This window comes from Phocoena phocoena, chromosome 7 (genome assembly GCF_963924675.1).
Source record: "Phocoena phocoena chromosome 7, mPhoPho1.1, whole genome shotgun sequence".
Classification (NCBI taxonomy): Eukaryota; Metazoa; Chordata; class Mammalia; order Artiodactyla; family Phocoenidae; genus Phocoena; species Phocoena phocoena.
In genome coordinates this window covers 107,712,695-107,739,321 of record NC_089225.1, presented here as the reverse complement: position 1 = coordinate 107,739,321, position 26,627 = coordinate 107,712,695, and the positions used below count along the sequence as shown (strand labels likewise).

Here is a 26,627-nt window from a genome sequence, read left to right as displayed (position 1 = left end):
TCCATAGTTTACATTAGGGGTCATTCTTGGTGTTTTACATTCTATGAATTTGGACAAATGTATAATGAGAAGTACCTACCATTATAGTACCATACAGAGTAGTTTCACTTCCTAAAAATCCTCTGCGCTCTACTTACCCATCCCTCCCTCTCTGCTAGTCCCTGGCGGTTGCTGATCTTTTCACTGCCTTCATAATCTTCACTTTTCTAGAAAGTCATATAGTTGGGATCTTACAGTATGTAGCCTTTGAAGATTGGCTTCTTTCACTTAGTAATTTATATTTAAGGTTCCTATGGAGGAACCATGTCTTTTCATGGCTTGATAGTTGGTTTCTTTTTAGTGCCAAATAATATTCCATTGTTTGGATGTACCACAGTTTATCCATTCACCTACTGATGGACATTTTGGAGGTTGCTTCCAAATTTTAGAAAATAAGAATAAAGCTGGGCTTCCCTTGTGGCGCAGTAGTTTAGAGTCCTCCTGCCGATGCAGGGGACACGGGTTCGTGCCCCGGTCTGGGAAGATCCCACATGCCGCGGAGCGGCTGGGCCCGTGAGCCATGGCCGCTGAGCCTGCGCGTCCGGAGCCTGTGCTCCGCAACGGGAGAGGCCACAACAGTGAGAGGCCCGTGTACCGCAAAAAATAAAATAAAATAAATAAAGCTGCTATAAACACCCATGTGCAGATTTTTGCATGGACATACATTTTGAACTCCTTTGCGTAAAAACAAAGAGTGCAATTACTAGACCATATGGTAAAACTATGTTTAGTTTTATAAGAAACTGCCAAACTCTCTTCCAAACTGGCTGCACCATTTTGCATTGTCATAAGCAATGAATGCGTTCCTGTTGCTCCACATCTTTACCAGCATTTGGTGTTGTCAGTGTTCTGGACTTTGGCCAGTCTAATAGGAGTGTAGTAGCATCATGACTATTTTAGTTTACATTCCTCTAATGACATATGATGTGGAGCATCTTTGCATATGTTTATTTGCCATCTGTATACCTTCTTTGGTGAAATATCTATTAAGGTCTTTTGCCTGTTCTCAAATGGGTTGTTCATTTCTTTATTGTTGAATTTTAAGAGTACTCTGTACATTTTGGCTAATAGTCCTTTATCAGATGTGTCTTTTGCAAATTTCCTCCAAGTCTATGGCTTATCTTTTCATTCTCTTGACAGTGTCTTTTGCAGAGCATAAATTTTTAATTTTAATTAAGTCCAGATTATCAATTCTTTCTTTCATAGATTGTGCATTTGGTGTTGTATCTAAAAGGTCACTGCTGGACTTCACTGGTGGCGCAGTGGTTAAGAATTGCCTGCCAATGCAGGGGACACGGGTTTGATCCCTGGTCTGGGAAGATCCCACATGCCATGGAGCAACTAAGCCCATGCACCACAACTACTGAGCCCACGCACCACAACTACTGAAGCTCGCCCACCTTAGAGCCCGTGCGCTGCAACTACTGAGCCCATGTGCTGCAACTACTGAAGCCCTCACGCCTAGAGCCCGTGCTCTGCAACAAGAGAAGCCACTGCAATGAGAAGCCCGCACACCGCAATGAAGAGTAGCCCCTGCTTGCCACAACTAGAGAAAGCCTGCGTGCTGCGATGAAGACCCAATGCAGCCAAAAATAAGTAAACGTAAAATAAATAAATAAATAGTCATTGCCAAACCAAGGGCATCTAAAATTTCTCCAATGTTATCTTCTAGGAGTTTTATAGTTTTACATCTCACATTGAGGTCTGTGATTTGTTTTGAGTTAATTTTTGTCTCTTCCCTTCTGAGAGGTTAGTTATTGGGGTGGACAGGTTGGAAACGTGAGAGGAACTTGGTAGATGCTAGAAATCCTAGGAACTTTTGGACTGTCCTAGAAGACTTCTGTTCTAGAACTGCCAACACCTTTGTGGGCACCACATAGGCACTTTGCTGGAAATGGAGTCCAGGGATTCTAGAACATACCCCTCCTGAGGCCGGCATGAAGACTGCTGGTGTAAGTGGTCCAGGACCATGTATGTAAGTGGGGGAGTAATGGATCTGTACAAGGCAGGGTTGGGGAAATGAATGATGATTCCACTGTGCAGCAACCCTTCTGTTCAGTAGAGATTCTGTGCTTTTATTGCTAGCAGACGGCTGGGCCACTCAAAGGCCAAATGACATGGTCTGTTGGACCTGGCAGAGGTATGTATGGAAGTCCATCTTCCACGTGTCACGCATGCTGCCAGGTATGGCTGAGGTGCCAGGAGTCCTAATACTGTGCCTCAGAGGACAGCAACAGAAGGTCTTGGGTTTATGGAAGGGGTGAAAACCTTAGATGATGGCCGTGTTGAAGCTGTGGTAGTTCTGGCAGAAGTGGGCTCCACAGGCAAGAGGGAGAGGCTAAGAAACCCTTGACAGAAGTTGGTGCCTCTATTTGTAGAGAGCCTTGGTTTCAGACTTGGAATGAAATTATACCGTTAACAGTTGGGTGAACTTACAAGCCTTGGGCCCCAGGCCAATCATGCATTTGGAATATGGTTCCTCTGTCTTTGTGTCTGAATAGACCCCTGGCAGATGGTATATTCCAGGAAATGATGTGATGGGGAGGTGGTAGGTATGGCGGTGGTGCCACAGGGTCATCCAGGAGAACCGATGTGAAGTAGTCAGTGACCGTTTTCAGATCTTTAGCTAGGAAAAGAAAACAGAGCCCAGGAGAACACTGCCTCTTAAAAAGATCTGCTACCACCCTTAGCACTGCCAAGATGACACTAGTCTTTCCCTACGGCCATGGCCCAGTCGTAAAAGCATGGAGTCAGGTTCCTGGGACTCTAGGGGTGGGACGTTTTCAGAGTGAGCAGCACACAGACCCCCCTAGTGGCCTCCTTGCCAGGGTCTAGACAGCATGTCCACACAAGGGCCAGTGCATACTGGAAACCAGCAGGAAGCGGGGGTGCGTGTGCTCAGGACCATGAGCTTCCCAAGCCCCTGTTGGGAAGGGGTGGTAGTGAAGAGAGGCTGGCGATAACCAAGAGCAGGGGAATGCTGTCCTGCAGATGTGTCTCAGTGCTGTGCCAAGATCTGCAGGTTCATAAAGGTCAGGGGCTCGGAGAACCGCCTTTCCAGGGCCTCTCCAGGATCCCTATGCTGCTGGTGTTCTCAAACCTACAGCCTGGCACCCCACGAGATACTTCCATCCGGAGCAGGCAGCAGGCTGAATTTTCCCAGAAGTTAGAGAGGGAGGACCCCAAAGTACAGTGGCCTCCCAGGACACGCTGCGAGTGAGGGCAGTGCTCAGAGCCTGGCTTTTCCTCTGCCAGCTGTGTGAGCACACAGGCGTGCTGGCAGTGGGAGCTGCCAATCAGAGCAGGCAGTGGAGGGAGACTGGGTAGCTGTCTCCTTTCTCTAGGTGATGACATTTGGAAGTTCCCAGAATGGAGCCGGTTTGGCACCTGGGCTGCTTTCTCACCCCTGAGAGACGGGGCCAGGTAAAGGGCTCCCAGCTGCCAGAAGGCCATGGGATACATGGGTAGATGGAGGGGATATAGCCCTCACCTAAGTGCAGTCAAAGTGCAAACATCAGAAGTCATGTCCAAGGGCATGGGAGGAGGGAAGGTTCAAGCCAGTTGTATGTAGCAATCCAAAACTGGATCACCGGGTTCAAGGAAGTTAGGAGGTGCAAGTCATGATACAGTCAGTGATGTAAGATGAGCCAAATGAACAGATGAACAGACTGTCAAATGGAGGAGGAAGAAGCCTGGAGCGAATTCATGAGCTCTAGTGGGGGAATAACTCAGGAGTGGTCTTTTATTCACCACCAGGCCTAGGGCAGTGTCTGGCGCTCATCATTAAGTACTTGTCAAAGGAGATCTAGAGAGACTCGGTGACTTAGCAAGAGAGGCAACATCAGGACTAAGAGGAAAAGCCCAGACTTGGCTCCCTTTGCTTCTGCACCTCTGGGATGTACCAGGTTATCTTGTAAAGGGCAGGTCAAGAGCAGATCAGCCCCCACGCTTTACACCAGAGTTCGAAACTTTTTCTTAAAAGGCCACTAGTAAATTTTCATTCCATTCTCCTACAGTAGTGTGACGTCACCTCAGACATTACGTAAATGAACGGGTGTGACTGTATGGCAGTAAGACTTTACAAAAACTGTGACCGGTGTGGGCCGAGTTTGCTGAGCCCCACTTTGGAACAACAGTTTGAAAGTTCCTCGTTTCTTTCTGAAGCTGACCACTTGTCTGAGCTACTTACATGGCAGGGCCAGTCTGAAGGCCTGAGATGAGTGCCTGTGTCCTGCCTTGAGAACGCCTCAGTCTGGCTCCTCTTGGACATACAAGGGCCTAACAGGAAAACATACAATAACCGAGGGCAAACACTTTTCCGGGGAAAACCATTTTTTAAAGATCTCATTAGATGTGAGAAAAGATGTTCAGACAAGATTGCTGTCCCTCATGGATGTTTTTAAGGAGAAACAAACAAACAAACAAAGGAAGATGATTAAATAGAAGCACGTCTTTCGATCCAAGAAACCGGAAACTGATTTTTACCTTCTGAACCAAGTAGACACTTGTAGCTCTCTCAGCAGCCACTTTATCCAGACTGGATCCCTCAGGAACAAAGTAACTGACGTCAGCGATGTGAACTCCCACTTCAAAGTTGCCTGTAGATGCACAAGAAGGTTGATCAGCCTGGAATGGAAGGCAAGGGCAATCCCTCCTGGGAATCCATCCCGAGAAGTCATGTCCCTCCCAGAGGCCACAGGGCTTGGAGTACAGGCTGCCATTTTCAGGCTGGCCCGGTGCGCCACCTACCCACTGCGGTGTGCACTATATTTACTTTCCTCATTGTACTGCCAACAGATGATGAGATTTTTATCCCATTAATCATTTATCACATTAACCATTTTTACAAATGTTTACCATTTCTAAAGGCTTCTCGTCTTTGAGTAAACATCAGTAGACTTGTAAAAGAAGACTCATTTTGGATGACGAACAAATCCTTACAGCTCACTAGAAGGAATTAATGCCTAAATCCTGCAGCCCCTGCCCCTGAAAGCACTGCCCTCCCTGTCTGCCACAGCCTTTCCTCGGTCCCACGGCTGGCCTTCCTACCTTGACTCCACCCCCTCCCACCTAGCCCTCCACACTGTTGCTAACACCCCTCTCGTACCCATGGGTCTGCTGATGTCGCTCCTTAGCCTGTTACTCGTGCCCTTGCCCGGGCTCGCCTCAGTCCACCTCGCCAGCCTTATGGCTCATCCTCCACATGCTCTCTACGCAGCTGTCATGGGAAACTGCTTTCCATTCCCAGAACGTATCTTACCTCATCCCATTCAGATGCTTGCTTGGCTCATGCTTTTTCTTACACTTGGGATAATAATCACAACAGGGTCTGCCCATCAAAATCCTTCCTACCTTGTAAGGGTCAACTGAAAGAGAATCCCAGGACAAGAAGAGATTCTCTGCCCTCTGTTAAAGCACCTAATCCATAACTGAAGATGCTTCTCGTGGTCTTCTCTTCAGAGCTTTCATCACTATCAGATATCACAGCACATCTTTATTGGCTCATGTGTTTACTGTCTGCCCCTACAGTGCAGGCTCCAGTAAGGCAGGGCCTTTTGTGTCAAGTCCACTGTTGTAGGCCCAGTGCCTAGAAGAATGCCTGACAAACCATAGGCACTCAATGTTTGTTGAGTGAACGAATCAACAATTTGTTTGCCTACTGTGGTAAAAGACCTACTTTTTTTCCATTTTAGAATTGCCCTGTCCCTTCCTGGTGGAGTTGTTTTTTCAACAGGCCCTGTCTTCTCTATGAGTTCTACCAGAGACATGGTCAGATGACTCAGGCTTGTAGAATCATACCTAAAGTGGGCTTGGGGGCTGGTTAGGTTATACATTTAAGATTTCCTCTTGAACATCCCATAAATCATCTATCAGATGGAGTATATGTGATTATATGCACACAAAAATGCACATAATGGACAGAATATGGAAAAGAGTACACATGTGAAATGGCATATAGTTTGCAGAGGGGAAGCATAATGGGCAGACAGAAGCACAGTGATGACACAAGCACAAAGGTGAATCTGCTGACAATTTAAGTATGTGCTTGATGGAATTCCGTTATACTCCATTCCTGTTCATAGTGACTGGTCTAGGCACAGGCCTGTGACGCAAGTGTCAATAGATCTATTCTGAGCCTGTTTTCAGGGATTGATACGGGCTGCAGAAAAGAGGGTCTCTCTCCCAGGACCCTAGACAATAAGTCTGGAGCTGCCAAGGAAACATTTTTGCCACATAATCATGCCAATATAGAAAACAATAGGTCTAAGAAATAAAGGGAGGATCAAGATGACCTCATCTGAACTCCAGGATCCAGCTGAACTTGAATTCTCACTAAAAGAATCCTGACTGATTCCCAAGTTGACTCAGAAAGAGTTACTGACACGTCACCACTCTTGCCTCTGGTTACCTGGATAATCAGTCTTAAGGTATCTCACATTTTAGCCTCAAATTTTGTAGCCATTTATTGTCCTCCTATTCCTTCTTCACTGGGAGATGATTCTTCCCTGTTTTTAAAATGGAAAAATGTTTAAACTTGGGGCGGTTAAAATAAGAGGTTCAGGGATGGAAAAGAATTTAAGATTCCCCACTCTCATCTGTCTCACACTCCTACAGGGCAGCACTGGGTTTCTCCACCCAGTCCTGTAACACTAATACATTAGGGAAAACCCAAGTCCATCTAAGAAATACTGGCTGCTATGGGATAACAGAATAGACTTATTTCCCACAGAGGAGAGGGCTGTCTGGAAAGCTGAGGAAAACCAGCGTGGCCCAAAGTTCAGCTGCCTCATCCTGTGAGCCATGCAGCTGTGTTGCTGGGTCACTGGGAGCAGTGAAACCTGCCCCGCAATGATCGAGGAACTCAACCCTAACAGAATTCGGCCAAGTGTCTCAGACAGCTCAACAACTCCCAGTTTTGATATTACAAGTATCTAAAACCAACACTTGGAGAAGGTAAAATAAAGTGTCTTCTTTTGAAGTCAGAATTATAATATACTAGCCTAACAGGTAAATATTGACTAAAGGAAAAGAGGAGGATTATTACATCATGATATAAACCATAATTTAAAATTCAGTCTGTGTGTTGTTACTACACATGAACTTTCTGTCCTTAGTCAAAATTGACAAACTGACAAAGAGTTCATTACAGGAGATAAAACACGAAGGGGGCCAATCCAAACATATTTGAGAGGCTTAAATTTCAGAATTCCCAGAAGAGCCTCTAAAACCAGCAAAGAGAAGCTCTCTTATTCTCTCCTTCGGACCTTTTTAATGGAAACCCTAAGTAAATATTTTATTACATATATTTACATAATGTGAACTCGCAGAACTCCTGAGGTAGTGGCACTGAAGTTTTTATTCTATGAAAGAGAAAATATAAATCCAAAAGGTTATGTAGTAAATGCTGCCAAAACACCCAGGACCCATTTGATGTTTAAAAATGCACTGTCTGCCATAGGAAATTATACTTTGAACATTTTTTTACTTCAAAAAATATTCATCTACTGGGGTTAAGGTGAGTCCTGTGAGTTCTAAAGAGCTGGGGAAGCACAGGAAGGAAGAGTCCTCAAGGCCGGCCATGTCTGGCTCACTGTGCACAGGGCCCACAAACTTAAATACATGCAAATGTTCCTCTTTTCTTTTTTTTTTAATTAATTAATTTTCTTGGCCGCAGTTGGGTCTTTGTTGCTGCGCGCAGGCTTTCTCTAGTTGCGGTGAGAGGGGGCTACTCTTCATTGCAGTACGCAGACTTCTCATTGCGGGGGCTTCTCTTATTGCGGAGCACAGGCTCTAGGCGCAAGGGCTTTAGCTGCAGCATGCGGGCTCAGTAGTTGCGGCACGCGGGCCCTAGAGCACACAAGCTTCAGCAGTTGCGGCACGTGGGCTCAGTAGTTGTGGCGCACGGGCTTAGTTGCTCCGCGGCATGTGGGATCTTCCCAGACGAGGGATTGATCCCGCGTCCCCTGCACCACCAGGGAAGTCCGCAAATGCTCCTGTGAATGAACTTGAGTGGACACCAGAACTGCTTCATCCAATTAAAGCACTAATAGGACGTAAATAGGGGCTTAAGAACCATCTCTTCTAAGCCAGCCTCCCAATCAGCTCAGCCACATTTCAACTATGTCCCTGCCAGGTGGCCCTTGACATACCCCCGGCGGGGGGTCGGGGAGAGCTCACATCTTGAAGCTACTTGCTCTACTTCTGAAGGGCTCTGTTCGTGAGAAAGTGCTTCCTTACGTGGATCCATGATGCATGGAAACGGAACCACTAGATTACTCTAGCACTGGGCATCCATAAGAGGATCCCTCTGTTTAAGGCGCTCACAGTCTAATGGGGTTGGCAGATACACCAATGTGGTGATAATATGGTATTACCAGTGCTATGACAGAGGAAGGTTACAAAACCTCATTCTGTGGGAGCAAATTGAGCTGAAATCTGTTTTTACTTCAGTGAGAACATGTGAAAGTGTTTTGTAATCTATAACAACTACATGAACGTAATTTTGACAATAATGATGATAAAAATGATAAGGATAGCAGGAGTGACCATTTATTTAATATCTCTTTTGTGCCAGGGGCTCCACACACATTAATGTACCTTTGACAAGAGCCATATAAACAGTGTTTCACAAATGACTCATCTGAGGCTCAGAGAGGTTCCATGTCACTTGTCCGAGGTTACCTCGCTAGTATGCAATAAACCCTGGATTCAAAACCAGGTCAGACTCAGAGCCTTTGTTCCTTTTATTACCACCCCCTGCCCCCCAACCACTGTCACGGTAACTCCAGGACAAGATAATACAACCCAATTTTTCATCTCAGTGGGTCACAGCTAGAAATCCCTCCCTATCTTTTATGATTCAATAGAAGCCACATTCTTGGCTATGAATTCAGAAGTCCTGTCAGAGACTTCTCCCAGCCCTGTTCCCGGCCACATCCTGGTTCCCACTGCCAATCTCTTTAGCCACTCGTAACAGGGACTCATTATAGAACAACCACTAAGCCATCAACTCTAGTTCTATTTAATTAAGATCTAACAATTTAAGATCTAACAATTCCTTCTACATTTCTAGTTTACAGTCATCTCTACCTGGTGGCAGAGTGACTGTCCTAAGTACCTGAAAGGGTCAAGGCTATTACAGGTGGGAAAGTATCACGCTTCCCTTACCAGGAGTGAGACCAGGGCCTTCCAGACTTCGGTCACTTGAGTTCACCTTTACCCACCGCTGAGATTGGACTGTGGTGACAGAGGCTCTTCTTGACCCAGTAGGGGCATCCCTTTTAATCCAGAATATAGGGGAACAATGTTGCTAAATATACCTCATTTAGCAAAAGCAAAAAATAATTGCTTCTGTCCAGGTCCCTAATGTCCAAACCTTTTTAGGCGTGTCTTGGCCTGACCTTCAGAGGGCCTCTGGGGCTCGGCGATTTCTCCCTCTTCTGGCTCCAGGCCCCACTCTGGGTGCCTGCCCCTTCCCAGGCTCCTCTTCCTCTCCTTGCTCCTTACATGCTGGCATGCCCGGCTGCCTTCTCTTCCAACCCTACCCTTTCCCCCTGGGCTGTCTCATCCACTCCCAGGAGTTCAGGCATCAACTCTGTGCTTTAGGCTCCTCAGTCGGTGCCGTCAGCCCAGACCTCTCTGAGCTCCAGACTGACGTACACAAGGGTCTACTGGGAACTGCCACTTAGCTGTCCCCTAGGCACCTCAGACTCACGCCTCCAAAAGTCCCCACCTCCAGCAAAACCATTTCTCTTCCTGTGTTCTCCGTCCCAGGAAATGGGATCATCTCCACTAAACCAAAAAAGGCGCCGCAACTGCCCCAAACTGAAAAACCCCAGGTCTGTCTTGGCCTGTGTTGATCCATCACTGAACTACCCTCCCAAACATCTCTGAAATCTGCTATCTCTCTTCTTCCCACATCACCACTTTAGTCAGGGCCACCACTGCTTCTTTCAAGGACCATCTAACAACCTGTGTGTGGCTCTCCCGCCATTTCTCAAACCCGTTTTCCACACTGAGGGTAGTGCTCTCTCCAAAATACAAGTCCCCTTGTCACTCCACTGCTTAAACCCTGCGGGGCCCTCACTGCCCCGGGCACGCAGCCCAGACCCGGCTTCCGAGGCCTTACTGGGCTGGCTTCTGCCACCGTTCCAGCCCCTCCGGCTTGTTTCTCCCACCGCCGCCGCCGCACCCCCCCCCCCCCCCCCACTGTGCTCTATCACTGCTTCACAAAGAAGTAATAGTGACAAAATTCTTTACCACGTGGGTCTGCCCTGGGCACGTTCAACTTTCCTGGCCCCAAGCCCTTAAGTGCCAGAAACTGTAACAGAACTTCTTAAGCTGCTCAAACCCATCAGGCTCCATACTCTTCTCCCTCAGGGTGTCTTTCCCGTTTCTCTTCCTGACGACCTCCACCAGTTCTGCAGACCACTGTGCAAAGCCCACGCCCTCTGGCAGGCTTTCCCCAATGACCTAGACCAGGATCCCCCCTCCCGACTTCTGTGTCTTCCTACGGCGTCTGACACCCTCCCTGCAGCCCTCCCCCGACCCCAACCCCCCACCGCTCACTGCAAGGGGGCCCTGAGGTAGGTACCCCCTCCCCACCCCCCGTAAGGGGGAAGCATGAAGGGCGGGGGAAAGCCTGAGCGCACAGCTGGTATATGACATTTACTGAATGAATAAGAAAATAAAAACATAGGGTAGATTTGTTGCCACTCCGGGTTGAAAGGGCTTGTAAACCCTGCCTGGTCTAACCGTGTAGAGTTAGATCCCCATACCTCCCCACACCGGGTCTTCCCAGAGTGTGTCCAACTTTCGCCTGCACACCTGACGTGCCTGAGAAACCACTACTCGCCAGTATAGTCCACTCCACCCTCAGACAGCAACGACAATGTAAAAAAAAGTCTCCCCCTGTAGAGCCAAAATACATCTTCCTAGAGTTCCCACTTGGTGGCCCAGTTCTACCCCATGGGGCTGCCCAGAACAAGCCCATCTCCTCAGAGGACAGCAGTCTGGCTTCGAGAAATGAGTGAAGTGGCAGATCTCTTCCAGCAGGGCAGGCTCTATTTTGGGGATAGCACCAGCTTTGAATGTTTACATAGTTAGCACGTAGCCCCCTGGATCTTCTCTCCTTCGGGCTAAATAGCCATGTGGCTTGGCTGTGAGTCACTATCGTAATCCTCAACATCCTCCTCCCAAACATGCTCCTCGTAACCACCTACATTCGCTCAATTAGCCACTCCACACATACTTATTCGGCTCCTACTATGTGGCAGGTACTTTTTTTTCTAGGCCCTGGAGACATACAAGTAAACAAGATTGACAAGCTCCCTTCTCTTGTGGAGCTTACATTCTCATGGGGAGGGAAAGATAATAAGCAAACAAATAAATGATAAGATTACTTACCATAGTAGAAAGGACTTTGAAGAAAATAAAACAGGGTTAGGGGACTTCCCTGGTGGTCCACTGGTTAAGCATCTGCCTTCCAATGCAGGAGACGCAGGTTCGATCCCTGGTCAGGGAACTAAGATCCCACGTGCCGCGGAGCAACTAAGCCCATGCCCTACAACCGGAGAGCCAGTGTGCCGCAACTACTGAGCCCACGTGCCACTAGAGGGAAGCCCACATGCTGCAACAAAGAGCCCGTGTGCCACAACAAAAGATCCCGCATGCTGCAACAAAGATCCCATGTGCTGCAACTAAGACCCGATGCAGGCAAATAAATAAATATTAACTAATGATAATAGTAATAAAAATTAAAAAAAAACCATAAAACAGGTGAGGTGATGAGAATGCCTGGGACCTACCTTGGATTTAGTTTGGAAAGGTCTCTCTGAGGAAATAGACTGAGACCTGTGTGTACAAAAAGGATGTCACATGATGACATGGGGGAGAGCATCCCGGGCAGGAGAACAACCAGAGCAAAGGTTTGAAGGTAGGAGCAAGCTGGGTGAATCTAAGGAACAGAAGATTGGAAAGGAGAGAACTGGAAGCTAAGAGGCTAGTGAGGTAGACGGTGGCCCAACGAGAGATGCCCTGATGGGCCAGGACGAAGCATTTAGATTTTATTTCAAGTACAGTGGGAAACCACTGGGGAGTTTCAAGCAGAGAAATGACATTAGCTGAATATACCACATTCACTTCCTCATGCTGTCAGCGCCTCATCCTGCATACCATGGTTCTACGAATGCACCCGAGGTCACACTGGACTGAAAACAGCCTGAAGAAGACCACGATCTCTCAGGAATGGCACCGACAGGCAAACCAAGTCAAGCAATCCTTCAGTGACGTAATACGTTTGGTAAACAAAGGTAGATGATGAAAAGAAGCATGACCTACAAGACACACTGACACATGCAACAGATACTGGGCTTCCCGTCCCACAGACTGGTTTCTATCCAGTCTGCATGACGGGAACATGCTGCTCTTGCTTGGGTCACCCTCTTGACCTTGTGGCCAGTTTTCCCGACAACGTGAGTCTTAAGAAAGTGAGAAAACAGTGTTCTGAGAGCTCAGAAAGGGTAATACAACCAAGAGGACTGAGAGCAAGGGACTTCCTGGTGTCCAGACATCCCCAGCAAGGAGGGGCCTCATGTAGGGCACCACATCCAGCCAGAATGCAGGTCCTGACCTTATTTTGATCCCACTGAATTTTAGAGACAGACTCCATCGCTGAGAAGCAATTGGGCTTGGATCACCTTGTGGTCACACAACAAACTCCATCTTTTAGTTGGGGTAAGCAAATTCCCTTTGACTTTGGTGGAAACACTGATTGGACTGCCAGGTAAGAGGGACACCTCAAACTCTGACGTCTTCCAGTTCTGTGTGGTATTTGGTTATGTAATCAAATGCAAAAGTTGACCACTGGTACAGCAAGCCATGGCAGAAGTCCATGGCCATGATGTGGTGATGGTTTGAGAATATTTCAAAAGCTTAAAAGGAGTCAATGTAAAAAATTCTGGGACAAGTAAATCTGAATGCATTGTAAGGTCCCCAGCCATAAGAAGGGGGTTGTACAAGATGATTTCTTAGGTTCTCCTGAGGCCAGGATTTGAAGAGCCTGTGGACTGGTTTTTTTTTTTTGTATTTTCTTTTTTGCTACCCAGCAAAGGGTTAATGAGGAGCGTTAGTTACAAACTCCTTAACTGGTGACCTCACCTTCTGGAACCAAGCAGCTTAGAGAACCTTTTTCCTTCATTATTACAAAGGGCTCTATCAATCTGCAAGTACTCAACTAAACTGCCCACACAGCAATTTTTGTCATGTTCAATCTAATTCTCAGGAATCTAAGTTTAAATTTATATGAACAGCATGGAAGAGGAACACCCAGGTAGTAAATTCCACTTTTCCCCTTCCAAATGATTTGAGCGATGGCGTCCTTCATTAACAGGAAAGGAATGAGGAGCTGAACATGTGAGGCTGGCACACCCAACGTCTGGGAACTTCCAGGAGCGGGGAAAGCCCAGGTCAGCCGGTCAGACCTGCGACAGGGAGCCGAGCACCGGCTCATGAGAAGTTCTGAGTGCAGGAGGGCAGGCGTTTGATCCTTCCTCATTGCCAAAAGAGAGTGAAGTCAGAAGGGCCGAGAAGGACCTTTGAAGGCAGTTACGAAGTTAGCAGGTCCACGTAAGGGCTGGGAGTGGGGCGTGGGGAACGTGGGATGTGATTGGGGTGGACTGGCCATGGCTTCAGGGTTGACGGGGCTGCGAGAGGTAAACAAGGGGTTTCATTATACTATTCTGTCTGCTTTTGTGCATGTTCAACATTCTCTATCCAAAAATTTAAAAAAAAAAGGTTTGTAGAGGTTGAAGTCAGGAAAGAAAAAAGTTGAAAAAGTAAAAATCCAGTTAAGTAAAACTAGCTACAAGCTTTAAAAGAAAGACAAGCCAACAGAGGCAGGAGAGGGTTACCACTTAGGAAGAACAGAATTAAAATGTCCCCAGTGATGATCTCTGGAGGCTGAGGATATGGGGACTGTTCCTTTCTACATCATACACATTTGTAATGTTTCCGGCTTTCAAAGGCTGGAAAAGGAATAAAGATAAAAAGTATAAAATAAAAAATGTAAACTGGCTTAAAAATGTCTGGAAAGAAATATATCAAGATGGTAACAATGGTTTTCTCTGAGTGGTAGGATTATAACTTTCTCTTTCTGCTTATATATAAATTCTAATTTTTATATCATAAATGGGTTACTTGTTTCACAGTTTTGGGGTTTTTTAAAAATAAAGAAACACCAACAAACTGCTGTTTTCTCCCTCAGCACCCACCCTATCCCTGATTCCCCACCACAAAGCAAGAGAAAAGCACCACCGGCACCCCAGGCAGTAGGCAGCAAAGAGCAGGTAGCGGCTCATCGGCCACCTGTCCCAGAGGATAACAGCAGCTCAGCACTTTGCAGGCAAGTTCTATGAAGGTGAGCTCAGTAAATGAAGTAGCAGGAACTGGTCATACCCCACCTCTGCTGAATAGGAAACAACTATTTCCATGCAAGAAATGTGACTCCAGTTTGTAGCAGCCTGAGGCTTCTGCCACCACTTTAGAGGTTCAGTGCGTATGGTCACCATGAGGAACCTATTTCTCTTGCCTGCAGGAGCGCAGCGAGGCTTGCAGGATTCCAGCAGACTGGCTTCCCAAAGATGTAAGTTTGAAAACCAAATTTCAGCATGTTTTCACACTCAACTGTGGATTTCTCTATTTTAAAAAAGCCTCTCTATTAACAAAACAATTACTAGATTCTTAAAAGCCAAATTTAAAAGAGATGTACAGTTTTCAAATATAAACATCTATGCGTATTTAAATGCCTATTCACAAAATGTTAACTTATGAACAACTGCTTAATCCAATCCCAACCTCCCTTTCAGCTAAAATTAAAGCAACTTTCATAGTTACCTTGAATTCTGAGATGTAAAAGCTTCTAAAAGCTTTATATCCTGGTGACAAAACCCCTTAGTGGCTTTTCTCTCATTCTGGGCAAGTCTGTTTGGGTTTGTTATTTTTTCACCATACCTAATCAGCTCTTTTGGGATCTAATTACTCAGTTTCATTAATTAATCTCTTTGCATTAAGGAGAAACTTTTCTAATTCCCTAAAGCTTCACAAAAGTTAAGCAAAAATTATATCCATAACTTATGCACATTCATGATATGAATCCACCATACTGGTTCTCCCATAACAATAGCGTACCAACTGCCTGCTTGTTAGAACACTTCATTTGGGTTAATTCAGTCTATGCTCCCAATGCTATGACACAGATTTCTTTCTACAGATGAGGAAACTGAGGCCCAGGCAGGTCAGACTCCCAAAACTAAGCTCTTAACCCTTACTTTATGGGATGTGCCCCTTAGTGCCAGGTACCTGACTAACTTATAATTGCTTCTTTCTCAACTCCTGCAGGCTATGAGCACTCTCAATGTAACATCTAAAAAGGATTATACGGTGACTTTGCAGAACACACATTTTAAGACCATGTATGGGAACAATACATATTCACCGAAATAAATCCCCTGTCACACACTCCTGTAACAAATGGTCACTTTCTATTTTTAAATTATCTATGTATCAATTGCGGTTATGACTCAGTTTTCATATAAAATATCCTGAACTGCTAAATTTTCTAGGTAACTAAATGCCAATCCTTTAATCATCAATTGTTCATAGTTTTAGTACTTCTGGATGGAAATCCTCTATAAATGTATTACATACTTCCTTTTCTTAACAGCAGTATATAATTCAATATTAATAACTTAGTGGCACTAAAATGAACATTTCTGTTGCATTTTGCAATAGATGCTGGTGTGGTACAGTAGGGCAAAGATGTCCCGTCCTCAGGACACACTCTCAAATTTACTTGTCACCTCCATCACTAAAATGGAGTAAAGACTCTTCAGATGCAAAACCTCCTGGCCAATTATAACAACAGTTATCACTGATTAGACCTGGCAAATGGAAGATATTCAACTATTTCTTGATTAAATGAATCAGCTTCACTTAAGTTTTATGGAGTATGTACTATTAATATTCATATTTTACAGATGAAAACATTCAGGCTCAGAGAGGTTAGACAATTTGCCCGATGTCACACAGTAAACATGAGAGCTAGGATTAGAGCATTGTTGGACTCCAGTATCAGTGTTCTTAACTATCATGCCATAGGGCCACACGGTACAGCCTTTTCCTATGGGGTTTTTATCATTCCACAGTTATCAGTATCCCTTGGCTTTTGGTTTCATAGCAGCTTGAGATTTCATTCATATACAATTCACTCAAAGTGTACAATCCAATGGTTTTTAGTGCATTCAGAGTTGCACAACCAACACTATAATCAATTTTAGAACATTTCATCACCCTAAGAGAAACTCCATATCTGTTTGTAGTCACTCCCTATTTCTCCCCAACCTTCCTAACCACAGGCAACCACTAATCTATTTTCTGTCTGTGTAGATGTGTCTATTCTGGACACCTCATTTGAATGGAAGCTTATGATACGTGTACAGTCTTTTGTGATTGTCTTTCACCTAGCATAATGTTTTCCAGGTTCCTTCATGTTGTAGCCTGCATCAGTACTTCATTTCTTTCCATGGCTGAATATATTTCATAGACATTTGGGTTGTTTCCACTTTTGGGGTACTCCTTCACTCTTTAAAATAAACTTTTTTATTGAGGCATAAAATACATAAAGTATGCAAACCTTAAGCATGCAGTTCAGTGAATTTTTATAAAGTGAACACCTCCCTCCCCCACCAGTTCAAGAAATAGAACATAATCGGAATTCCAGAAGCTTCTCTTGTGCCTCCTCAGTCTCTATATTCACCAAAGATAACTACTTTTTCTGACCTCTGTAATCTATAACCATAGGTCAGTTCTGCCTCTCTTTGCACTTTCCATAAATGGATTAGTACAGTATGTATGTTGTGTGTGTGTATCTGGCTTCTTTTGCTCAACGTTTTTTTTTTTTTTTTTTCCCCCCCGGTATGCGGGCCTCTCACTGTTGTGGCCTCTCCCGTTGCGGAGCACAGGCTCCGGATGCGCAGGCTCAGCGGCCATGGCTCACGGGCCCAGCCACTTCGCGGCATGTGGGATCTTCCCGGACCGGGACACGAATCCACGTCCCCTGCATAGGCAGGCGGACTCTCAACCACTGCGCCATCAGGGAAGCCCTCAATGTGTTTTTGAGATTCATCCATGTTGCGTCTGAATTTACTCTGTACCATTGCTGTGGAGTATTCCATTGTAAGAGTATAGCACAATTTATCCATTTTATTGTTGATAGAGACTTGGGTTGCTTTTAGTTTTTGCTATTATGAATAATGCTGTTATGAGCATTCTTCTACATATGTACTCCTTTCTGTTGGGTATTTATCTAAGAATGAAAATGCTGGGTCATGGAGTATGAATCTATTCAGCTCTATTACATACTGTACAACAGTTTTTCAAAGTAGATGTACCTGACTTTTCCCCTACTCAGTGTATGAGAGCTCTAATTGATCCATATCGCCACTACATTTGGTACTGTCAATTTAAAAATTTTTTAGCTATTCTTATAGGAACATAGCAATATCTCACTGTGGTTTTAATTTCCATTCTCCCTGTGGACTAATGATATTAAGCAGTTTTCACATGTTTTTGGCAGCTGGCTCTCTTCTTTAGTAAAGAAGAATGCTTGTCCAGCTCTACATATTCTCAGTAAGAGTCTTTTGCTGGGGATATATACATATATATATATATATATATATATATACACACCATATATATATATATATATGTGTATATATATATATATATATATATATATATATATATATATAAACAAATAACTTCTCCTTCTCTATGAGTTGCCTTTTCACTATTTTAATGGTGTCTTTTGATGAACAGTTCTTAAATTTAATGAAATGTAATTTATCACTCTTTTCCTTTACGGTTAATGCTTTCTGTGTCGCACTTAAGAAATCTTTGCTAAGGTCGTGAGTTTATTTTTCCATGTTATGTTCTAGAGAAGTGTTAACACTTCTAGAAGTATTAACGTTTTACCTTTCACACTATGAGCCACATGCGACTGATTTCTATGTATGGCGTGAAGCAGGAGTCAAAGTTCATGTTTTTTTTCCATATGGATATTCAATTGATCCAGCACCAGTGACAAACCCATCCTTTCCTTACTACACTGCAGTGACACCTTTGTTGGAAACCAGGTGATCATACATGTGTGGGTCTGTTTCTGGATTCTCTATTCTGTTCCCACTTTGACTTTTGAACAGCAATTAAATATTTATTATTTCAGCATAAGCTTACTAAAATTCCATATCAATTTTAATCTTTCCATTTTTATATTAATAATAATTTTCAGTGAGCACTTACTTTTTATCTGGCACAGTTCTAAGTACCAGGGATTATCTCATTTAATCTTCCAGGCAATTTAAAATTAGCCGTTATTATCCCTGTTTTACAGGGTGGGAAATGTGAGGCCTAGAGAGGTTAATTCTTACCTCCAGAATATGGGCTGTGCTCCTTTTATTTTGTCGTCACACTATCTACTTTTGTGGAAAAGCATCAGTAGCATATGCAACTTTAGGCATTTATTGCTAATACCTTTAAAGCTAGGTTGTGTTTTTGCAACAATAGGCACAAATGGAGCTTTGCTCCTTTAGCTTTTCATATACTCAGTATTTTAGAACTGCCAGACACCTGAGAAACTGTCTAGTCCAAACACATATATAGCTGGGGAAAGAGATTTTCAGAGAAATCACAGACATGCCCAAACTTACATGATGCAGTAGAGGCAAAGATGAGACAAGAACCCAGTTCTGCTCCTATTCCAGTGCTCTTTCTGGGACCACAACTGCCTCTCATCACGCAATGAGTGTGTTGGATCACTGAGGCTTCTTAGCTGGCTTCCAGGTTTACCTTGGTGCCAGATACTTGAGGATGCCTGAGTGGTGGGTGCCAGATTATCTTGGCTTTAATGAGCAAGGAAACTGGAACCAATCAGCAGAGCTGGAAGCAGATGAACAGGCCATAGTCCAAATTTGGTTTAACAAGGTGCACTGAGACATCCATGAAAAAAAGAGAATTTCCAAAGCCCAGACCCCACAGGAATCAGGCTAGCAAGATTTGAATGGAACATAGGAATAAGACTTAGAGGGGTGGGGCTGTGTCTCCACTTAATCTTTCCATTTCGATTCTGTGTCCTCAAAACAGGAACTCATTGGCAAGCATCCCAGAAGCCCACTTCGATGCCAGAGGCTTTGCATGACTATTCAGTTACTTGGATTTTTTGAGTCAAGGTACGATTCAGTAAAAAATGACCATACAACAAGGACAGTTAAAACTGTTCACTCACCAATGCCCCAGATGAATGGAGAAGACATGCACCTCCTTATGAGCTGATGGTTCTACAGAATTCTCCATTTCTCTTCCCAGGTTCATTATCAAGGGCCAGGCTATGAAAATAGGATTTGTCTGAGATCAAGTACTTGGGTTGCCTGGTATTTGCCTGAGGTCAGAATGCCCTCTGACATAAGCGACTGCAAGAGGAAAAATCAGTGTTTCAAAACCAGGATTAGAAATGATTTTACAGAGGAGTGTAGGAGGAATAGTATTCGAAGCACCGGGCATCATAAAGATGTCAGAGACAAAACCCAGAAATGTATCCAAGTAGAAAACGGCCCTGAAGTGGAATTTTTCTTTTTCAAAATCTATGTTAGAGTTATCAGGGGTTCTCTTCTAGAATACAAGGAACAGATTTTAAAAACAATTTAATTTTTGATTAAATTAAATGTTGCACATAGGTTTTTTTTGTTTTGCTTTTTTGCTTTTTGTTTGTTTTCTTGTTTTGGCCACGCTACATGGCTTGCAGGATCTTACTTCCCCTACCAGGGATCGAACCCGGGGCCCTGGCAGTGAGAGAACCGAGTCCTAACCACTGGACTACCAGGGAATTCCCATAAATCTTATTTTTAACCTACATGTGGGCATATGTTTCTAACAGCTAACAGATTAAAATTTCCTAATTATTGAATAAGTGTGAGTTGCCTCTTACACTATAGTATTCGATATTTAGGAAGGCCATCCCTTTGAAACACGGTACTTCAGGGTTCAGTTTGTTGAAGTGAACGAAACAGGGAAAAGCATAACCAATGGGCTAAGAAAATATGAGGAGCTGAATCTGGGGGTTTAAATTAAGGTACTGAGTCTGAGATGAAGTCAAATTCCGAAAGGCTAGAGAAGGCCTGACACGAGAGATCAACTGCAAGACCAGTAGCTAGAAAGCTGAGGAAGACAACTCAAGGTGAGAAGAATGGTTGAAAGGAGTGGTCCAGTACAAAAAGGGCAGGCAAGCGCCAGGCTGCCTCCTGAGGGTCTCGGGAGAACAGGAGAACATACAGGATTTACATCTCTATACGTGTATCTGCCCCCTTGGCCCTCCTGCAAGGCAGGACAGAAATGGAATTCCAGCAGGTCCATATAGCAAAGGGCCGTGATGCTCTCCCCATGGGGCTTAAAGTAAGACTGGATTGTAAAGCCTATTTCCCCACGCAATGACCTAAGTGACAAGAGCCTAGGATTCAGTCTTTCTATCCCTGGTCAACAGGGAGTTTGTGTGGGCATGGGGTATAAGGTGGGGTCCCACCTGAGTTAAGGATTGCAAAGAGTCCTTTGCAATAAGATACCCTGTGCACGGTTAGAAGTGGTGCAGAGCACAAAGTGATGTAATGCTTTAAGTCACCTCAGGGGCCAGTGCTATGTGTGTGGCAGGAGAGGAGCAGACTAGGTCTCCTACTAGATGTGTAGCCAAATGATCTCTGGCTTCTGTTAGTGTACAGCAATTACACCGCCACTGTAGTGCACTGGCAAGACAATTCTCGTGTTGGGGCTTGCAGGGTGAGACATAGGCATATGCTTCTCTAAAGGAAATGAACCTTCCTAATGTTACTCTTTCTGGGAAGGGGCACGTCCTCAGATGGGAAGTGCCAAATGAAAGAAGGAGGCCAAGGTGTCTTTCCAGAAGCTCTTAGGTCTAGACTTCTGAAGGGCAGATGTTGAGGTGTGGGCACCCGGGTGATGCTCAGTGTGGGGACAGGTCAGAACCTAGGTGGGCCTGGATCTGGGAGCAGTGGAAAGCAGGACACTTCTTGATGCTTTGTTACTCTCCGTTGCTCTTCCTTTTGCTACCCTCTTAAGGTTTAAGTAAAGTCCTGTTCAAAAGTCTAGTCTCAGTTGTGCTTGAGGTACTAAGCAAAGGATTATGGGTACCATACTTGGACCAAAGTGATGACAAGTCCTCTCAGCACCCAGGTCAGTGGGCAGAGGGAGTCGTGGTTAGTAAGGAGGAAGGGGATGTACAAATAGAGACTATCCATGTGGTCCAGCTGTCCTCCCCACTCGGGAATCATTCCTCTCCTGCTAATCTCTGGTAATCTGAGTTTCTTTTATTAGACAAGGTAGTTTCCTTTTTGATGGTATCTTTGTAATAAAGGCTTTCAACCATTCTTGGCTCTCTGGTGAATAGCCTGTAGGTCAACATGGATCATATTTCAGAGTTAGGTACTCCTGGGTAGTATGAGGAAAGAAGCAGGGGTAGAAACCTAAAGTCCTATGTAAGGGGTATTTCGTGTGGAAGGCAATGACAGAGGTAAACTCAGCCATGAGGAAATAGGTAACTCACTCAACCTTCAAGCATTAAGGAAACATGACATCAAGTATATTCTGATTTAGGCCATTCATCTGGCCACTAATCTGGCAGAGGGTAACAGAAGGTATCTAAGATTTCTAAACATACTCAATTTTTCTTAAGTTAAAAATGTTTGTGCACTTATTCTCATTTAACCGTATTGTGACCCAAGAACACGATCTGTATGATACCAATGACTTTTTGAAATATGCTTAATGCTTTAATACAAAGTCAATTTTTATATATGTTTTCTCTTGAGAAACACTTGAGAACACTGTGTAATCTTCATTTCTGGGTATTATACTTAGTTATTGGTTATTAGAGCTAGCTTGCTAACCGTGCTGTTCAAATTTTCTGTAGTTTTACTGAATTTCTGGTCTGTTTGAACTATCATTTCCCGGGAAAGGCATATTAAATTAACCCACTATGATGACGAATTTATCAAGCTCTCCTCATATTTCTGTCAACTGTTGTTTTAATATGTATTTTGAAGCTATAGCACTTGGTAATATGTTTAGACACTACCTTTTCTAATGAGCTGATCCTTCTAATCATCATTTAGAGACTCTCTATATATTTAGTAATGTTTTCTACCTTAAAAGCTATTTGTCAGACATCATAAAAATATGCTAGCTTTCTTTTGCTTAGTACTTACTGGTATAGCTTTTCCCACCTTTTTACATTTAATCTTTGCATCTTCCTGTTTTAAGTGTGTGGTTATAAACAGCATATAGCTAGATTTCTCCAGTCTAACAGTCTTTGTTTTTTAACTGCAGAGTTAAATGTGATGTGCTTATTAATTCTTTTTTGGTACTTTAATATGTGCTTTTTATATGTCCTGTGCTCTCTACCACTTTGGAAGTTATTTACTGTATCTCTATTATTATTTAAAGGATATTTGAAACACTTATGGAACATGAACACTATAACATATATGATATAAAATACAAAATAACACAGAAACTGAATATTAAAAAGTGTATCTTTATATGTTCCCAATTCAGTTATAACAGAATTAACATGCCAAATGTTTTTCAAACATTGATGATTTTTCGAAAAAGACCTTAATTTGACAATTAATAGCACTCTAATACCATAAAAATGAAAATGAGATCTAAGAGCAATGTTTGATATTTTGTTTCTACTTTTTAAGATTTACATTTTGGCAGGGCCAAAAGTGGAAACAGGAATTTTTGTTATTCAAGTAAATGAATTATGTGTTTTACTATGACATGCATTACAGAGTTTGGTTATTTGTCTTGTGTGTTTCTTTGGTGAGTAGAGGGAGCTTCTACTGCTACAGTTATAATAGATAATGCTCACATTTTGATTCAGTACTTGTACCCACAATTATGTTCTTGTAGCAAGTCATCTTCTCCCTTCCCATTATCTCTGAACATTTTGTGAAGCTAATCTTTATAGGCTCAATTTTTTAAACTTTCTCCCTTTTTATTATAAGCACTTAAAGCTAGAAAATTTCCTCTAAGTATTGCTTTAGCTGCACCCTTGCATGTTTCATAACTTTTCTGTATGTTTACTTTTACTAGAACTTTTATCTTTGGCAAATCTTTAAGGCTTTGGTTAAGAGCTAATTCTTCTGGAAAGGATATGCTTATGATTCTGACTGGTTTCTACAAACATTGTCCATTTGGTGCCACTTTAAACTAGATACTTGGCTTGGAATTTTATGGGCCATGCAGGTAGTATTAATTCAGGTCCTGAGCAAACTTTCTGGGTCACTAGACATTAGAAGATACCATTAGCTGCTTTGGCACATACGTCTTTCTTTGGTTATCTGCTCTTGTTTCATTCCTGGCTTCCAAGGGCTGGAAAGACCTTTCTTGCCAGCTCGGCCATACATTTCTAAAAGATGCATCATTTTAAAGAGTTTTATTGAAGAAGAGTTCTTCAGGCTATCCATTCTATGATATTACTGGAAATGTAAGCCCTATGCAAAATATAGTGTATATACACATTTGTGCATTTTTTTCTGAGGAGAGACTGTGACTCTAAAGAGATTAAAACCACTACCATACATTCTGTTTCAGCCTTATACAAACTAAAATAGCAAATTCTACCTGATGTTTTACAGATCTCCAGGCAAGAGGAAAATCTACAGATAACCATGTAAAGTTGATTTCCAGTCTTAAACTATAATTCAGAAAGATATATGCATCCCAGTGTTCACTGCAGCACTATTTACAACAGCCAAGAAACGGAAGCAACCTAAATATCCACAAACAGATGAACAGATAAAGAAGATGTGGTACATATATACAATGGAATATTATTCAGCCATGAAAAAGAAATGAAATAATGCCATTTGCAGCAACATGGATGGACCTAGAGAGAGATTATCATACTAAGTGAAGTAAGCCAGACAGAGAAAGACAAATATCATACGATATCACTTATATGTGGAACCTAAAAAAAAAAAAAAAAGATACAAATGAACATATTTACAAAACAGAAACAGACCCACAGACAAAGAAAACAAACTTATGGTTTCCAAAGGGGAAAGGAGGGGGAGGGATAAATTAGGAAGTTGGGAGTAACACATACATACTACTATATATAAAATTGATAACCAACAGGGACCTGTACTCAATATTTTGTAATAACCTATAAGGTAAGATAATCTGAAAAAGAATATACATACACACATGCATGCACGCACGCACGCACACACACGCATGTATAAATGAATCACAAAGAATATACATACACACACGCACGCACACACACACGCACACACACACACGCACGCACGCACGCACACACACACACGCACGCGCACGCACGCACACACACACGCACACACGCACGCGCACGCACACACACACACACGCACGCACACACACGCATGTATAAATGAATCACAAAGAATATACATACACACACACACGCACGCACGCACACACACACACGCACGCACGCACGCACACACACACACGCACGCACGCACGCACACACACGCACGCACGCACGCACGCACGCACACACACACGTATAAATGAATCACAAAGAATATACATACACGCACACACGCACGCACACACACACGCACGCACACACACACACGCACACGCACACACACACACACACGCACACACACACGTATAAATGAATCACCGTGCTGCACACCTAAAGCTAATATGACATTATAAATCAACTATACTTCAATAAAATAAAATTAAATGAATTTTCGAAAAAGTTGATTTGCATTCTCAAAACGTCACCTGACTTCTACATTCTGGAATTACCTTGGCATTACCTCCCTATACCAACCTAACCTCCAAACACTTCCAACAGAGGGTAATAAAAAACAAACTTTTTCAATTTCCGATGTCTCAACATGCTATTAATTAAGATCTATCTGCTAACAAAGGAACACTTGGGTTTTTGTAATACCAACTTTTCTATTTCTCCAAACTAACAGATGACCGTATTGCCATCGAAGATGTACTTGGTTGTTAAAAAGCCTTTTCTCAACCAGCAAGCCTGTTTGCCAAAATAATTAAAGGAAGAAAAGTTCTGGCGTTTGCATCATAAATTGGTTTTTTGTTGTTGTTATTGTCCTTCACTACCATGTTAAGGTTCATTCAATAAGTAAATTTTATCAGAAAATTAGCACTCACTGAATTTGGAAATGGCAAGGATACAGACAGGAGGGAGACGGATAAAAATGACAATAAAAATGACAAATAAAACCAATAAACAACTTGCTGTGGAAGCCTGTAGGTATGCGGTGAGAAGAGTACTGCAGGCTATAGAAGAGACTCATGAAAGAAAATAATGGGGAAGAATTGAGCCTCAGATATGCAAACTCACAGAGCTGCAGGACCAGATGTCATGATCATAATACATAATTCAGTTATCTTACAGTATCACTGAGACATGAGGAGATGGACTGAAAACCATGATTGTGATGAGGGAAAGGTACACCTAATTCTAAAGAAGTAGACATTGTAGGAGGGCATGCAGTGTAAGCTAATAGGTCAGCATAAAAGCCCATAAACAACCCACAAACCTAAGGGTCGAAGCACGGTGGAAATAAAAAGGGCGAGGTAAGAAACAGGAGTGAAACGCTAAAAGTTTGTAACAAGATGCCTGGTTAGACCGATTAGATCAAGCGATTTTCAAATGCAGGGTACCATGCATGACACTCAGGATATAGAGATGTCCAAGGACTGCCCTGCTTTTAGGAAACAAGCAAAAAGGTGAATTAAATCCACAAGCAATGATATTTACTGCTGCATTAGGCACATGAAGAAAATATGCTGATAGGATAGGGACAGTTCATTCTGCCAGGAGGAAAGGAAAGCTCCGCAGAGGTTTCATCTTGCTGTTGAACGAAATTCTGACACAGAAGTAGGAAGGGAGGCCAGGCATTCTAACTGGAGGGCAAAGGGCAGGCAGAGGCTGGGAGGCAGGGTAGAGTGAAGTGGATATGCAAAGCCTGGAGTGGCCAGACACCATTAGGGGCGCGTGCGGCGTGTGTGTCTGTGTGTGTGTGTCTGTGTGTTGGTCGAAGTGGCATTGGGAGGTGGGGAAGGTGGAAGAGGGGGCTGGGGAACTAATCTTAAAGGACTTTGATAACAAAGCTCTGCTAAGAAATGTGGACCATTCTGTAGGTACGAGAAGATTTTCAAGCAGAAAAGTGACATGATCTGGTCTTCGTGTGTACATAAAAGAAAACTGGGCTTCCCTGGTGGCGCAGTGGTTGAGAGTCTGCCTGCCGATGCAGGGGACACGGGTTCCGTGTCCCGGTCCGGGAGGATCCCACATGCCACAGAGCGGCTGGGCCCGTGAGCCATGGCCGCTGAGCCTGCGCGTCCGGAGCCTGTGCTCCGCAACAGGAGAGGCCACAACGGTGAGAGGCCCACGTACCACAAAAAAAAAAAAAGAAAAGAAAAGA

General features: G+C 43.6%; 1 protein-coding gene across 2 annotated transcripts in view; it reads right to left on the bottom strand.

Moving 5' to 3' along the window:
- The window catches only part of DIS3L2 (DIS3 like 3'-5' exoribonuclease 2), a 323,449-nt gene that overhangs the window by 113,173 nt on the left and 183,649 nt on the right, over positions 1–26,627 (bottom strand). For both annotated transcript variants that reach the window (XM_065880451.1, XM_065880452.1), the window contains exon 10: positions 4,525–4,637. In XM_065880451.1, the coding sequence (XP_065736523.1) occupies positions 4,525–4,637 (113 nt within the window). The remainder of the gene's footprint in view (positions 1–4,524; positions 4,638–26,627) is intronic.